The sequence below is a fragment of the Nomascus leucogenys genome, chromosome 22a (assembly GCF_006542625.1).
Source record: "Nomascus leucogenys isolate Asia chromosome 22a, Asia_NLE_v1, whole genome shotgun sequence".
Classification (NCBI taxonomy): Eukaryota; Metazoa; Chordata; class Mammalia; order Primates; family Hylobatidae; genus Nomascus; species Nomascus leucogenys.
In genome coordinates this window covers 98,073,118-98,090,512 of record NC_044402.1, presented here as the reverse complement: position 1 = coordinate 98,090,512, position 17,395 = coordinate 98,073,118, and the positions used below count along the sequence as shown (strand labels likewise).

General features: G+C 37.2%; 1 protein-coding gene and 1 long non-coding RNA gene across 5 annotated transcripts in view; one reads left to right on the top strand and one right to left on the bottom strand.

Annotated features, from left to right (window-relative positions):
• The first annotated feature begins 1,705 nt into the window (after window positions 1-1,705).
• Window positions 1,706-17,395, top strand: part of BOLL (boule homolog, RNA binding protein) — a 67,595-nt gene continuing 51,905 nt past the window's right edge. Inside the window, exons 1-6 of one of the 4 annotated variants that reach the window (XM_003253898.4) lie at window positions 1,706-2,295; window positions 6,501-6,644; window positions 9,303-9,394; window positions 11,251-11,305; window positions 12,639-12,714; window positions 16,587-16,714. In XM_003253898.4, coding sequence (XP_003253946.1) covers window positions 2,275-2,295; window positions 6,501-6,644; window positions 9,303-9,394; window positions 11,251-11,305; window positions 12,639-12,714; window positions 16,587-16,714 — 516 coding nt within the window. In that variant the 5' untranslated portion in view covers window positions 1,706-2,274. Of the gene's footprint in view, window positions 2,296-2,938; window positions 3,658-6,500; window positions 6,645-9,302; window positions 9,395-11,250; window positions 11,306-12,638; window positions 12,715-16,586; window positions 16,715-17,395 lie in introns of those variants that run through there. The other 3 variants (XM_003253897.3, XM_003253899.3, XM_012507058.2) reach the window with 3 other exon arrangements.
• Window positions 13,554-16,715, bottom strand: LOC105739877. The gene is made up of 2 exons (XR_001115851.1): window positions 16,655-16,715; window positions 13,554-14,343 (listed from the first exon to the last, which is right to left on the bottom strand). It is a non-coding gene; the product is annotated as an uncharacterized LOC105739877 (long non-coding RNA).

Below are 17,395 nucleotides of genomic sequence, written 5' to 3'. Positions count from 1 at the left end.
CAGTTAGTGTTCCCTAAATTATGTAAATTTTTGTCAGATTAAACACCTACTGCGCTGAGTACATTTTTTAAGAGAATGTAGTTCTCGAAAATAAGTGTTTTTAGTCAAAAAAATTTGGGCAAGAGAGGATAGGAACATCTACCCAAATCCATCAACAGTCCTAGGAAAAAAATTGCCCAAAGAAGATTAGTTCTACTGGTATTGAACAGTAAAATTATTATGCTTTAGAATATGAGTTTTCATCTAAATAGGTTTGTATTCTCGATTTGCACAGAGACTTAAACCCGACAAAATTAGCTTAAATTGCATGCAGAAATGTATAATGACTTTAGGGATTCTTCGGGTAAGATAAACAAAAATTGTTTCCCATTTTTTTTTTTGGGTAAAATAATACGAAGAGCTAATCTTTGAATAAATCAAAAATTAATATGGTCACTCTCTTTTTAATTCTATATCTTGAAGGCAAAGTAACCCAAAGTCAAACTTTCATAGTAGTGTGTACAATAGTTATTACTGGTGTAACTTTTAACAGTTGTTACTGCTGATTCTTTAAAAATATATGGCAAAATGGTTAAGATCAAGAACTGTAGGTAGGGGGGAGACGACGGTTAAACCTCCTACAGCTTTAGATCTTGACCAAATTACTCATCCTTCAAATCTCTGCTTCATTACGTACTATGACAATAATTGGAGCATCTATCTGAAAGGTTGCTGTGAGAATGAAAAGATTAAATGATACTAATCACAAAGCATTGTGCCTGAAACAAAGTACTTGATAAATGGCAGCTATAATAATGATAATCATTACTATAAGTTTATCCCGTTGTAATCATTTTAGCTACCTACTAGAAATACGTATTCTTTACAAAGCAGTCTTCTTTCCGCCAGGTGTGGTGGCGTGGGCCTATCTGTGGTCCCAGCTACTCAAAAGGCTGAGGTGGGAGGCTCGCTTGAGGTCGAGAATGCAGTGAGCGTGACTGCACCACCGCACTCCAGCCTGGGCGACAGAGTGAGCCTTCGTGTCTAAATAATTAGTTAACTGGACGGGCACGGTGGCTCACGCCTGTAATCCCAACAATTTGAGAGGCCAAGACAGGCAGATCACTTGAAGTCAGGAGTTCAAGCCTGGCCAACATGGTGAAACCCCGTCTCTACTAAAAATACAAAAATTAGCCGTGGTAGCGGGCGCCTGTAATCCCAGCTACTAGGGAGGCTGAGACAAGGAGAATCGCTTGAATCCAGGAGGCGGAGGTTGCAGTGAGCCGAGATCGCGCCACTGCAGCCCAGCCTGGGCGACAGTGCGAGACTCCGTCTCAAAAATAAAAATAATTAGTTAATTAATTCATTAATTTTTTAAAAAGCGCAATCTTCTTCCAAAGGCGATCCCAAGGCTGTTGGAGGCTGGAGCCGCTAAGTCGCCCCCTACCGCGCGGGTGGCTTCGTCCCGGACCCCTCCAGAGGCTGTGCCACTGCTGGAGGTGCTCAGCGGGGCCGGGACCCGCTTGGGGCGCCCTCCGGGGCGGGCACCGGAGCCTGGGCTGAATGGCAGGTCCTGACCAAGCCACCCGCGCGGCCCCGCCCGCCTGGCGGGATGAGTGACGGCGGCAACAGGTGCAGAGCGGCGTCCGCGGCTTCTCGGGAGCCCCCGAGTTTTGCGCGTCAGGCCCCAAGAGTCAGAGTTTGACTCTAGAACCTTCTTCGCTTTACACCAGTCTTCGGAAGTCGCCCGTCAACCGGCTTCTTCCACCTCAGTAAAGCCTTAAGGTCACCTCAACCTTTCGAAACCCACCAGTCCCAGAGGCCGACTCTTCTCAAGTGGAGGAGAGGGGAAGGCGTGCATGGAGCTTTGCCTGACCGCTCGCTCTCTCCTCCCCAGCCGTCTGAGAAGGCGAGAGGGGTCCCAGAACCGAGCCCTCGCTCCGCACGCCCCACGCCCGCCCCGCTGTGCCGTGCGCTCTGCCCCTGAGACGCCCCGGCTCGGAGTCCCAAGGCCACAGCCGAAACTCGCCCGCCCGCGCCCCTCTCCGGCTTGCCGCGCCCGCCCGCACCGCCACCTGCCACCCGAGGCGACGCAGTACGCTTCTCCCCACCCGCCAGGTGGCAGGTTCAGGGCCCGGGTCCGAGCCTGCTCCCCTGCAGCTGCCACCGCCGCCCTCACCGCCAGGGGGCGAGAGTCCCAGGCAGGACAAGCAGCGCAGCTGCCTTGGCGTGAAGGTGGCTTCAAACTGTAGGCTTCTCTTCCCTACCCCGCGTCTCTGAAGAGCGGAGAGGAAGATGGAAACCGAGTCCGGGCCGGTGAGTACGGCGATCAGGGCCCCAGGGCGCGGGGTAGCAGGGAGAAAAAGCAGCGTGGAGCCTGTCCCCGAGGGCCTGGAGGGGCGAGGTGAAGGCCCCAAACGCTCGCTATCTGGTTGGGAAGAAACGTGGCCAGGTGCCCCACCGACCGCTGCCAGGAGCCGCCCTCCCGCAGACCTCGTCTGGCTGTCTCATGGGGGTCAGGAAGGCGCCGCCACGGGGCCTGGACTGGGTGTAGACGGACCAGGGGACCTCAGGCGTGGATGTTTCGGGAGGCGGCGGGCGGCCAGGCACCCAACGGAGTCCGAGCAGATAAACCGCTTTCCCGCCGAAATTGGGCTAGGCAGCGTCTTTGACGCTCCCTCCGGCCGAACTCGACCCAGCCGCCCAAGGCGAGGAGTTGCCAGGGCGGTCGACGCCTCCACTCCCCAACTGGTCAGCGAGGACCGGAAGGTCTGAGAGACCTGGCAGGGGCCTGCCTGTGGCCCAGGCGGGACCCGGACACTCTAGCATTGGCTGTGCTCCCGAGCCAGTCAGGGCTGACTTGGGGAAGTGAACGAGGACTGCCCGCACAGGCCCGAGGCGCAGCGGCAACATGCCGTCCCGCCCCGCCCCGTCCCGCCCCGTCCCGCCGCCAGCAGCCAATCAGGGAGCGCCGCGAGAGGGTGGGGACCAGCTGCGCACGAGGCCAGCGGCGGGGTCGGTGCCGTTGAGGGTTCCCGCCACTGCTGCTGGCGGATTTGCGGGGCAAAATTTCTCGCTGGCTAGCCTTCTTTTCCCTCCCGCACTTTGGTGGGGAGGGGGTGGATCCTCGTTTCAGTGCCCAAGTTCACGATGACCCGAGAGAACTCGAGGAAGTTGTCGCTGCAGCCATTTCCCCCAGTGCGGCAACTTGCTGGCCTTGGAGGGGGAGGAGCGCCGAGGCAGTGACTGCGACGGTTAGCCCGCCCGTTCCTGCTGTCTTCGTTTGCAAAATAGATGCTAGATCTCGAGGTTGATTCTCAAGGGGAGGAGCCAGTGAGGGCACATTGCTTTGGAGAAGTTTAATAAACTCTCTAGTGCTGGAAGTTTTAGCAAGCGGAGGAGCCTTCAAACCCGACAACAGTCCCCATCTAGGTGTTTCCGTAACACGTGCGGAATTATTGCTAGTGGAATTTGAGGCCTTCTTTGTTGTTTAACTCAATGCGTCGCTAATTGTTTATAATGAACTTAGATGTTGCCTCCACCTGAGCCTTGCTATTGCTAACATTAAAATATTTTGTAGGCCTGGTGCAATGGCTCACGCCTGTAATCCCAGCACTTTGGGAGGCCAAGGCGGGCGGATCACGAGGTCAGGAGATCAAGACCATCCTGGCTAACATGGTGAAAACCCATCTCTACTAATACAAAAAAATTAGCTGGGCGTGGTGGTGCACCCCTGTAGTCTCAGCTACTCGGGAGGCTGAGGCAGGAGAATCTCTTGAACCGGGGAGGCGGAGGTTGCAGTGAGCCGAAATCACGCCACTGCACTCCAGCCTGGCGACAGAGCAAGACTCTGTCTCAAATATATATATATATGTGTATATATATATATATATATGTGTATATATATATATATGTATGTGTATATATATATATGTATGTGTATATATATGTGTATATATAATGTATATATATGTATATATGTGTGTGTATATATATATATTAGACTGCTGTTATACTGTATTCTTTAGCCTTCAGCCTATTTGGCATATCGTGAGCAGGTCTCTACTGAAGAAATGATTCACTTTTAGTCATTCAACAGATATTTATTGAGCACCTGCTGTGTACTGTCAGTACTTTAGATGCTGCCGTGAAAAAAGCAAAACTCCTGCCCTAATGCATTACATAATAGTGGAGACAGATAATAAACATACTAAGTAAACTAAATCATATGTTAGAAAATGATGAGGGAGAAAACTTAAGCAGAGCGAGCCCACAATAGAACAGGAGCCTTAGAGAGTGGAGGAGAATGAAGTGAATTGAGTGTGAAGGGTTGTTTTTCTTTTCTCAGGGAGTATCCTTTAGTTTCTCGAGATTGGAAATAAAGCACTGTTTACTTCCGTTCATTTCATCCTTCTCTCAGTGAAATATAATGGGGTTTGTCTTTTACTTAAACTTGCGAACAAATTAGTACATCTAATTTTCAATAAGAGAATTTCATGAAGAATTTTTTTTTAATTTAGCAAATAGGTAATTTTGACACTGTAAACAAATGGGCAGAAAGACAAGATTACATCTACTAGAGCTGTTATATTATCTCTAGCAATACAAAATCCATAGTTGAAAAATACTAAGCATTCCAGAATTACCCATTCTGGCATTATATCCTACTGAGCGAAGTGACTGAAGTCACAAATAACCTCCAAGTGCCCAGAGAGAAAGCTGTTAAGATTAGATTCCCAGTTTCTTTCATTGGAAACTACAACATAGTAATTATGAAATGTGGTGGCTTTTCTGTGTTTTAAAAGAAGTATTTACATATTCCCTTATTAGGAGTACATACTTCCTTAAGGCTGGATGGGGAAGAGAGCCCATAAGGTCCAGCCTATAGCCCAATTGCCACTCCTGCCCTAGTCATTTCTCTGTACATCTTGCAAAGATTAATTTAGGGATTGTGATTGTATTGGCCAGAGAAGAAAGAGCAGAACAAATTTGAAAAAGAACAACTCTATTACCTGAGCTGGAAATTCATTTTCATGAGTTTGTTTCTCAGAGAATTGGAATTATGAACTTCAAGCTTTTGTTATTTTCTTTTTCTTTCTTTTTGAGATGGGGTATTTCTTTGTTGCCCAGGCTGGTCTTGAACTCCTGATCTCAAGCAATCCTCCTGCCTCAGCCTCCCAAGCAGCTGGGATTACAGGCACAAGCCACAACACCCAGTTTACTTCAAGTTTTTTGAGGCACATATTTAGGATATTATGGGGTTTGTCTTTAGGATATTATGGAGTTTGTCTCAGAAGTGTGTTTAGTGTTTTCAGATGGAAAATAATTCAACAGTTCTTGAATTGGTTTCTCTTCAACGCGATTCTCAAGTCTTGGTTTTTTTTTTCAGTTATACCTTAAAAGTCTATTATCTTACCATTCTGCAAAGGCTTATACATTTATATATATTTATTAAAATTTAAATTAGGTCCTCTAACTTAGAATTGTGAACATGTGGATATGTACTGAGCTAATTCTTTGGAATAAACATTTACGAGCTACAAGTATATAATTTTTTAACAAAATCAGTCCAATCTTCAAATTGACAAGTGCATTTAAAATTTTGACTTTCAGGCTGAAAATGGTGAATGTGAATGTTAGAGTTTATTAGCTTGTCAATGACCATTAGTTAAAGACCACCAGGAACACATGCGTCATTTAGTAAAGTTGGGTCTGTTAATTGTTCAAACAAGGGAAAACATAAACCATGGGGCCTCTCAATCAGAAGGTGTTAGAACTTACAGGATATAGGCTTGTGTTGAGCAATTTTTAGAGAGGGTTTAAGGAAGTAGGGCTTTACTCTGGAATGTATAGTGTCAGGAAGTTGTAGTAATTCTATGATTGGATGTGTTAACTTTTATCTAAAAGGAAAGAAAAATGGATCGAGGCTAAAACTATAGCTAATAAAGAAGGAGCAGTCACTCATATCAGCCAGAATGGAGGGTTGTTTGGTTATTCTTGTGGTTTGGGCAATGCCTTTGTTTTTGTCAGCATTCAAACATGATTATGGAGTGGTCTTGTTTTTAATCTTGATCCATCAGAGTCATAGGGTGACTTTGTCTGATGTTGGTGTTCTGTTAACAAGAGAACACCACAGCCTAGCTGTGAGTGCCAGGCCAACTCCTAACAATACCAGGGCCTAGTTGATTGTGTCAGGCTGGGACTGTTTTTCTCAAACATCTTCATGAGTTTAATATTCCCCTTAATAATTAAGTAATAGGTTTGATAATAATATAAGCATTTTAAGTAATATATTTAATATTTAAAATCTCTATAGTGGAGTAGATTCTGTGTTTCCTAGTTCTGTTGCCTTAAAAAGCTCTTAGCTCTAATTATAATTTTTATAATATTAAAAGTAAAGCCTAGAATACTATATTTTGCCTAAATGACTCTTCTTTTTGAAAGATATATGTTTTTGGTCTGCATCAAAAGCAGACTGCATTATACCCAGTGCAAAAAGTGTAAAAGAATTTATTTTACAGCAAACATCAAACCAGATGCAAACAGATTCATTATCTCCATCCCCTAATCCTGTGTCGCCTGTGCCTTTGAATAACCCAACAAGTGCCCCAAGATATGGAACAGTGATCCCTAATCGCATCTTTGTAGGAGGAATTGACTTTAAGGTACCTATTTATGCATGCAGTAAAGTGTATTTTTTCGTTAGAAGTCTTTATTTCTCAGAAATTGTTTCTTTGTGCAACTATAAAATAATAACATATTTGCATAATGGTTAACAGATTTCGAATATCTTATTATAAAGAATCTTTTCAACCAGCATGTAGGTTACATAAAGCATTAAAAACTGTTCGTCAAATATAAAGAAATTGATCCTCACTGACTTGCTGTAGGCTCTTAGCCACATAGTGACAGAGTGAGACTAGAAGCCTAGTTTTCTGTCTTATAGCTCCATACTCTTCCATACCAGAACTAATTATACTTTCTTCCCTAATATTCCAGTAGCCAAAATAATCGATGATTATAATTTTCAAAAGAGACTTCATTTTTTAAAAACTTAGTTTTATGAAATACTATTTCTTTACCCCAACTCTTATCTCAGATTCCTGAGCAACCTCCTAGGCATCTATTCTTTGCAAAGCACTTTCTATGTTAGAATTTAGGATTTGATCACCAAAAAAGTCCTGTGTCCTTGTCAGAATAAAGCATCTTAAAAGTAATATATTTAAGCAGAAAAAAATAACTATTCGGTACTAGGCTTAGTACCTGGGGTGCCGAAATAATCTATACAACAAACTCCCATGACGAGTTTGTAACAAATCTGCACGTGTACCCCAAACCTAAAATAAAAGTTTTTTAAAAAGTAATATATTTACATCATGTAATCAACCATTCCACTGTTTCAAGGAAGCGTAGTTCATGAGATGACGTGCAGTGCCTCCCAGCCCGCAGAGGGGAGGTAAGAGTAAACACCTACAAGAAAGGCATGCATAGATATTTTAAGTGTAATACTCTTACTTTCAAATGGATATATAGAAGGATTTCCAAGCTTCTATTTTACGTATTAGAAATTATAGGGAGAGTTATCATTTTCAACAAAAAAAAAACCTTCCTTATGCCATTAGGTGTGATATTTGACATTTATAACTCTCTATTTCCGTATAATCAATCTGTTACAATTTGGGTGGAATTTCTTTTTTCCTGCACAGGAGAAATGTTACACTTAGTGTATTTGCCAAAACAATGAGTCCGAAACAAGTATATGATTGTTTCACTAAAAATAAAGTAAGAAAAATTATTTCTTATAAAATATTTATTTTTAAAAAGATTTTCTTTATCTGTGGAAAATACTGATGGCTGGCAGAAATGTTCAGTTTGGGAATTCATTTACATTACAATAGCTTAGCATGCTTTTAAAAATAAGTTATCAATAAATATAAACATTCGTATGGCCAAGTTATTTTAGGTTACTGAAGCCCATCAGCTACAGCATGAACTTTGGAGACGGTTGTTATAATGCAGCCATAGTTTTAAGGTAACTGCTAGGGCTTTCTCCTGTATACTTATACCTTTTTCAAAACCACAGATAAAGGCCAGCAAGGAAATCATCTACTTTAATAGCAAGTAGTCACAGACTTTTTAACCTTTCATTTTTATAAGCAAACAGCCTATCCCTCTTAATTCTTACTTTTCTTGACTGTCTCTTTGTCACTGAAGAAGTGGAGCTACAGAATTGAGCTAGTGATTATTCTACCAGAGAATAGTTGGAATTAATTTGTATTCAAATATCTAGTAACAATTCTTATTCTAGCATTGATTTCATTTTCTATTAACTGAAATAAAAGGCATTCAGTTTTTCTTAGATTGAATCAGTATTTGTCATTATCCAGCTTAGCAGGCTTTATGTTACCAACTAAAAACCAATAGTGTATGTAAGTAGTGAGGTGGCAGTTAAACCCAAAAGGCATAGCTCTGCACTAAAGCATGTCTTTTTGCAGTGTATATAAAGAAATTTTTTTCTAGAGAAAAGTTACTCTTGTAGACAAACAGTTATAGCTAAACCAGAAAATGAAATTGCAATGAATTTAGTGTCAGTATTCTGAGAAAAGGTGATATGAGTCTATTATCAGACTATTTCAATTAAAAAAAAGACATGCCAAAACCATCTTTGTAGATGCCTTGTATGCTTTAAATCTAATTATTATTCCAATTTTTATTTTACTATCAAAACAATGTCTGAATTTAGCTGAAATGTATATTGAGTACAGATAAGGAATCTAATAACTTTAAATCTTATAGTCACACCATTGTTCTCACAGTTGAGTTCAAGCACTTTTGGAAATACATTCCCTTCCTAAAACTGACTTAGGAAAGGAGTTCCTGAGACTACTGATTAAAATAGAATGACTGATGTAGGCCAACACAACCTAGTTCCACTGCCATGACTGTCTCTGAACCACAAGAGCCAATAGTATTGTACCCTTACTATGGAAATAGCATTCCTAATCCAAATTGGTTTTTTTTAAAACTGGCCAGCTAGAGAACAAGAATCATTTAAAGATTTCTTTAAATAGTGAGCTTGGTAGTTTTAAAATAATTCAGCTTACATTTTTATTGGCATATAGTAATTTAACAACATAGCTATCACATAAAGCAAGGTATTTACCTTGATTTTAATCACCTAGTGGTTTATGCACTGTTTTGATGATGAGAGGCATTTTTCTTGCATCTTATCTATAACTTTTTCTGTCTCCAGAGCAAGCATGAGAATTATTCATCTTTTATCAACTAAAATGTTTTTTAATGTTTTCTTTTTATGCCATTAGACAAATGAAAGTGATTTAAGAAAATTTTTTTCCCAGTATGGGTCTGTGAAAGAAGTGAAGATTGTAAATGACAGAGCTGGAGTATCCAAAGGGTTAGTATCACTACAGATTGTCTATAGAATTAACAACTCTATTTTCATTGGATGACTAGGTTTTGTATGCCAGTTTACTTTCGTTCCATTTTCCAGCAGAGACTATCATGCCCTCTTCTTTCCTCCTACCGTTTGATTTCCGTGTGTGTGTGTGTGTGTGTGTGTGTGTGTGTGTGTGTGTGTGTATTTTGGAGGGAGGAGACACTGTAATATTTCTTAATTTGTTGAGAAGTTAGTTTTGCATGAGTGGAGGGACCATTCCGTGGTAGGCAGCAAGCACTTAATGTGAGTAGCAGATGTACATTAGCTGAGGAATGAGAAGCAAAAGGAATCAGATTCTTTTGGAATTGTATCCCTGCTTTAGGCCATAGAGAGCTTTATTTGAAAACAGCTGACACCAAGAAATGTCTCTATGTTGTGCCTCAGAGACCTAATTAGGGGACCAGTATGAGAAATATAATTCTAGTGAGAATGATTTTTAATTGACATATCAATGATAGTGAAAATTGAGAAGAAAGCAATAGACTGTGTCTTTAAATGTGTATAGAGCTGTTTCGGTGGATTGCTATGTGTACAAAGCCGAATTTCAGAAAGGAAAAAGATAGTTTACATAGTACACTCACTTAAGGAGTTGGACTGCAAAGTTAAAAGAAAATAGATAAGGCAGTAAAGTATTGTATTTATTTTCTTGAAAGAGAGGCAAAACATAAATATTTATAGGCATAAGAAAAGGGACCCACTGAGGTGGCATTAGTGAGAAACAGCATTCAACAGATGGATACTCTGGAAGAGATGGGATTCTACAGAAAGGTTATTTTTAAACAGATGAGATACTTCCTCAGAATGCCAAACAATGTTAAGATGAAGTGAGATTTACCTCTTGTGTTTGACTAACAGAATTTGCTGTTTTGGTAATATCCATTTTTTAATCATTGAAAAACATACATGGAAATGTAAACTGTATTTTATGCCTTTTCCACTGGGTGGTGTGTGTGTTCTACCAAAAAAATAGTGTAAAAATAATTCCTTTTTTGGGCAAATAGATAAAGAGAAATTCCTTTGTTTAAAAGAAGAAACTTTGTATATGATCCAGTAATTATGAATTGAAGCAAATAGTGAAGATATTTAGCATTACTCAGAAGAGTTTAAGTTATCTGAATAGCAATTATGTTTTGACAGATACACTTTTTCTTTCTTTTGTTACTTTTTTCTCTACCTATGTTGGCTTTTTGGACACGGAGCACATCATTTATGTGTATTTGTATCTTGAACATTATATGAATTGTACTTGAAGTTAATTATGTATGAAAAACAGATGTGAAATCTGGGTCGTACATATTTTAATTGATATCGTTTGGGAATATACTAATAATTACATTATCAGTTATGTGTGCTAATAATAATAAAATAATACATTTACATTGTCATTCACCAATATAAGAAATTTTATTGTGTTGAAATTTTAAATTTTTTAGTTATTTTTCTACTTTGATTTCTCTTAGCCAAACTTCTATTAGTTTAAAAGGAGATTATTGCTCTGGATTGAAATTTATTGCATCCCAATTTTCAAGCCACAGCATGAATCTCTTGTGCTTTTCTTCCTTGCATACAGCTGAGAGCTGAAGCTATTTCAAGATCTCAGAGGTTCTTTTTTCTTTTAGTTCCCTGACTAAAGGGAGGTGACAGTGTTAAGCTGTGAATGATTCTTCTAAGTTTCCCATGCTAGTGCAGCATAGAAAGATGCCTACTCCTACAGTGGCCCATTATTTAAAAACAAAATTTTAAAACATTTTAATATAATTAATATAACATTCTAAGAAAATGATTAATTAGTAATAATTAATGCATTTATTTAGGTATGGTTTCGTCACTTTTGAAACACAAGAAGATGCACAAAAAATTTTACAAGAGGTATGATCTTTTGGTGTATTTAACTTCATTTCTGGAACTTTTGTATTTGAAACTAATCTTTTCAGGGTTCAAATACAATAATCAATTGCTTTTTAAAAAAGATTTGCATCTTAAGATTGGCATTGGTCTCTAGGAAACTTAATCTGCAGAAGAGCAAATTCCAAAATCATTACGAGTATGGTTGTGAAACTGTAATATAATGTTTCGCTTTCTTTACTTAAACTAAGAACTTGGGGATATATCTTTTGCAAAGTGTTAATAGCATTTTGAATGTTTAAAAAACACTACAAATGTGGATTCCAACAGTGAGGTTATCTGAGATGATTTCCCTCCTGTGAAAAACATTATATAAACTAAGAATATTCACAGAAAAAGCCTATAGCCAGCAATTCAGTGTAATAACTTTAAGGCAAATATAACATTTAACTTTTTTAGAAAAAAAGTAGAATTTGAATTGTATGTTATTAAAATCATATACTTTGTATGTATATTTTGTATGTATAAAATATATACAAAAGTCAGTTCTTATTTGTGGCAGTTATGTTCTCTAACATTGCTAGGAACACTGAATTAGCAAATGCTGAACTCCTCTTTCTAGGGGAAATACAAGATAATGTTCCCAAGAACCTCTGGTCATAATATTGCCATGAACCCATCAATATATAACCTTGTTTTATGTGTTTTTCCATCTAAAGGCATCATATGTAACAGATTACTAGTTCATTAACATTGAAGCCATGGCCAATAGCATTAAGCACATCTAATATATATATATATATATATTCTCCATAAGGCCTATGACAGTCTTCTTGTGCTAGCCAGCACTTCAACAATACACATGGGGGCCATTTTAAATAGCAAAATCACCAACAAAAAGCACGAAAGTGGAGAAAACATGGCACTAAATAGAAAGCTCTCTCTTAGAGTATGAGCACTGGAACAAGAAGAAAGAATAGCGCCTTATTTGACCTCAGCTGGGAGCATGTGCATCAGGCTACTCAAATTTTCTGCCACTCTGCACGTGTCCATAATAACCTCAAAATTGCCACAAATATTAATTTTAGGATTACAAATAAATTTTAGCAAATAGGCAAATTCACAAATACAGAATCCACGAGTAATGAGGATTGACGGTATTACAAATGGGGAAAATCGGGAATTGCAGTCAGACCCAGATCTATTTCAGTCTGAAGACTGCTCTTTCCCACTATTCCTTGCTACTTTCAAAGAATATCATAGTCTGAATTTTTGAAATTCTTTCTAACTAGTTTTTTCTTATTGATTTTATAAATAATAGTGCTAAAATAATAAAATAATTTCTTTTTTATTTTAGGCTGAAAAACTTAATTATAAGGATAAGAAGCTGAACATTGGTCCAGCAATAAGAAAACAACAAGTAGGGATCCCTCGTATGTATTGAGAACTAATGTATTTTTAAATGTTTTTGCATGGTTCTTTTTTGAAATATAAGACTTTTTATAGAACTTTATTAAAAGATCATGTTTCTTTCATCTAATAAAGTTATTTTAGCAAAGTTGGTGGAAAAACTGAATATTTTTGCCACAAAATAATATATCTCAATTTTTTTTTGGCTGGGAAAAAATTTATATACATAAAGATGCTTAAGTATATTCCATGTAGTTACATTATTAAAGGAAAAAATCTTTTGTGATGAAAATATCATTTAAAATAGCAAAAGTAATTAGAAGTAATTTAATAATTTAGACTTACTAATGAGAAAAATTTTAATTAGAAAGTAATTTAAAATTAATCAGAGTAAAAATATTGAAAGTGAAAACATAGAACTAATATCAGAAACTCGCTGCATGCTGTGTACTGTAACTCAGCCAGGTATGTCATAATTTTCAGGGGGACAATCCCTAAAGCTTTAGGAATTAGCTAAATTATGTATCTACCTTCCTCAAATTTCTCTAATGCTTTCAATGCTATTATTCTTTCCTCACTCTATTTATTAAGTTAGGCATCTTTATAGTTAACTTTTTACCTTTAATATTTATTAAAATTCCGAACAGTCTGGCTAGAAGGAGAAACGTGGTGTAAAATTTATAACTAACTTATTTTCCCTTAGCCACATCCTAGTGTCTATGGGAATGTTTAAAACATTAGGTTATTATATATAATCTGTTAACAAATTAATAGATTGTATTCATTTGGACTGTTATGCTTTTGACTTAGAAATAATAGATATTCGGCTAGTACAGTTGCCACAACTACAACAAAAAAGAGATTGACGTATATTAAGTTTAATTTTGACTTAGTATTTGTTAATTTAGGAGACAAAGTATCCTCAGTAGATTAATACAAAATGGAATGCACTAAATATGGCAGAATGCTGAATATTTTCAGACTACTGTTGTTAAGCTAGGATATATAGTAACAGTCCTTTAGCCCATTATCACCAGCAATATGTACTAAATAGTAATGTTCATAGTATCATCTACCACTTGCTGAAATAGAAAATAAATCAGCACTATGCTGAATGCTTTCAAATATACAAATAGTTTTTTCAAAACTACTTAGTGCAAGCGTCAATGTTATGGGTTTTCATTTAATCTTCATAGAATCCCATGACGTATTGTTATCTCTATTTTTGTAAATAGAAAATTCATTCCCAAAAAGGAAAGTCATTGTTTTAAAAATGTTTCTGCTGAAATACTCCTAAAGCTAGAGGAGAGTTGATCTTGGCATGTTGTGGTTCCTAACCCACTGCAGCATACTGGAATTGCAAATTTTCTTTAAAGTCTCACGATTTATGTAAAAATATCATGTATAATTTGCATTCTGTTCCATAATATCATATTGTTTATTTGAATATAAAAGTGTTTCCCAAAAATAATTGAATAAAACTGATTCTGTAGGAAGATTACTATGTTCAGCCTCTGCTTTTTCATATCTCCTGGTATACCATCCATCCCTTATCCAACTTTAAGAAGTATGGGGTTAAATAGCCTAATGGTGAGTGGTAGCACTAGCCTTCAAATGAAGGACTGTTTGACTCCAAAGTTCTTTTGACTTTTCTGCTAAGAAAAATAGGTATTAAAAGTACATTTACAAATAAGGGATTCTTATCTTAGTTTTTTCTTAGATCTGTCATTTCTTTCCATCTCCATTACCAACACCGTGTCCCAACTAACCACTTTGCTTACCTTAATTCCTGGAAAAACATCCTAAGTGGTCTCTCTGAATCCAATCTTTCTACCTTCCAATCCATCATTCACAAGGCATCCAGAGTGATCTTTCAAAAGTGCACCTCTTATTGTCTTATGTTCAGCTTATTTTGAAGTATTCTTCCCTTTTCTTTCCATGCTTTAGCCATCTAGCCTTCTTTCAGTTCCAGAACATACTATACTCCTGTTCTCAGAATCTAATATACTATTTTCTTTACCTAGAATGTTCTTTGCCATCCAATTCATTCTTTAGAGCTTAGCTGAAACATCATTTCATCACAAATGTTCCATATATATGTATATATAGAGAGAGAGATTTTATATATTTTTGTATATATAATAATTGAAATGTTCAGTATCGTACCCTATACTGCCTCATGTATTTATCAAAATTGTATTTAATTAATTAATTGTGTAATCAACTAATGACTATCTTCTCTACCAGACCTAACTTCTTTGAGGATACAGACCATCTCATGTCTAATTTTTGTATTTTTTGCTGTATCGCTAGGGCCCTGTTCAATGCCTTGAAATAGTATGCACTGAAAATTTATTTATTTAGCAGGTAAAGCATGGTTCATTTTCTTTGAATAATGAACCATTATCATTATCTTTGAATAATAGTTGAGTATCTTTTGGGGGGAATCCATGGACCTCCAAAATTGTGTGTAAAATTGTGTTTGACTGTATATATATCTGAGGAAATCGTCCCTGGTTTTCATCAAATTCTCAAAAGGATCTAATTAAGAACCATTAAAATAAATAATAACAATACTAGATCAAATGCAGTGAAAATATAAAAGCTGAGGAGCAATAGTATTACTTAAAGTGGTAGGCCCATGCTATTTGAAGTGTGGTTTGCAGACAATGTCAGTTCACTGGAAGCTGTCAAAATGCAAATTCTTAGGCCCTGTCCCAGATTTACTGACTCAAAATCTCTGAAGATAAGTCCCTGGAATTTGCATTTTAAAAAACAATTTAGGTGATTCTAATTTATGTGAAATTTTGAGAAGCACTGGTATAGGTGAAAGAAGGATTGTCAGTTTCACTAATTTATATAACCTTGCTGGTTAAGACCCTAATCTAATTTGGCTAATTTAACTTTTAAAGTCTCTTCAGTGACTATATATATATATATATATATATATATATATATATATATACTTTCTCTATATATATATATATATACTCTCTCTATATATATACTCTATATATATAGAGAGAGTATATATATACTCTATATATATATACTCTCTCTATATATATAGAGTATATATATATACTCTATATATATAGAGTATATATATATATATATACTCTATATATATAGAGAGAGAGTATATATATATACTATATATATATATATAGATATAATTTATTTTTTTTGGTTTGTGGTGGGGGTTTATATAACTTGGCCCGGGAAAAGAGATGGAGACCCCAGGCTAGCCACATGAAGACTTGCGGTCATGTTTACAACAGCAGCAGTTGTAGCAAAGGGAGACCAGATAGAGAACAGATCATAGAAAAGAGAGATAAAAGACAGCCATAGCATGAATGAATGTTTGCTGGTAGGATATCCAAAGAATCAGTAGGGTGGAACCAAAATGTCTTCAGGAAAGTAGAATCTTCTCCAACTTTACTGCCTCCATCATCTTTGGCCTTTCAGAAATAAAAGTTCTAGCCAAGACCTTAGGAACTTTACTACAGTGTATGTAGTCTTGAAGTAACTTTAAATTACACATAATTTATATTTGTACAAATAATTACTTTGCTGATGATAATCTAAATTGTTAAGCTCTGTGTAGCATACTGGTGTTGGAATCTGAATTGATACATTTTTAGTATTTCTTATTAGCATTGTTTATCTTTTCCTTTAATCATCTTAAACTAAAAGCTTTAAGGTATTGAGTTTAAAAATACAGGCTTCAAAGATACTTTGACATAAGGAATTGTTTTTAAATACCTGTGACATTCAATTTTTACCATAGCTACATAGGTATATTAAGATAAATATTTTTCTGAAGTGTTTAGAAACTACATTTTTAACAGTTAAATTGAACATTTCAATTATTATTATTTAATCTTTGCTTTAGGTTCTAGTATAATGCCAGCAGCTGGAACAATGTATCTAACAACTTCAACTGGATATCCTTATACTTACCATAATGGTGTTGCTTATTTTCATACTCCAGAGGTAACTTCTGTCCCACCACCTTGGCCTGTAAGTAATTTCATTTAAAAAGGATTTCCATCTATTACTATCAATTTTTTAACGTTTGTTATATTTCTGAAATATCTCAACCACAGATAATTACAAATAATAACACACATCAATCAAATTTAATAGACATCAACATTTTGCCACATTTACTTAAGTTCTTAAAATGGGGAGTAAAGTAAGATAGCTTCAGATCAATTCTCCTTACCCCCACTTCCTTACCCTCTTTCCTGTTCAGAAGTAAGCAGAATATCTTTCCTATCCATTTTATATATTTTTACTACAAATATATGTATTCATAAATGACATATAATACTGCTTTGGTGGTTTTTATTTTTTATTTTTTGCATTTCTTTTTTTTATATACTTTAAGTTCTAGGGTACATGTGCACAACGTGCAGGTTTGTTACATATGTATACATGTACCAGGTTGGTGTGCTGCACCTGTTAACTCATCATTTACATTAGGTATATCTCCTAATGCTATCCCTCCCCCCTTCCCCCACCCCACAACAAGCCCCAGTGTGTGATGTTCCCCATCCTGTGTCCAAGTGTTCTCATTGTTCAATTCCCACCTATGAGTGAGACCATGTGGTGTTTGGTTTTCTGTCCTTGCAATAGTTTGCTCAGAATGATGGTTTCCAGCTTCATTCATATCCCTGCCAAGCACATAAACTCATCCTT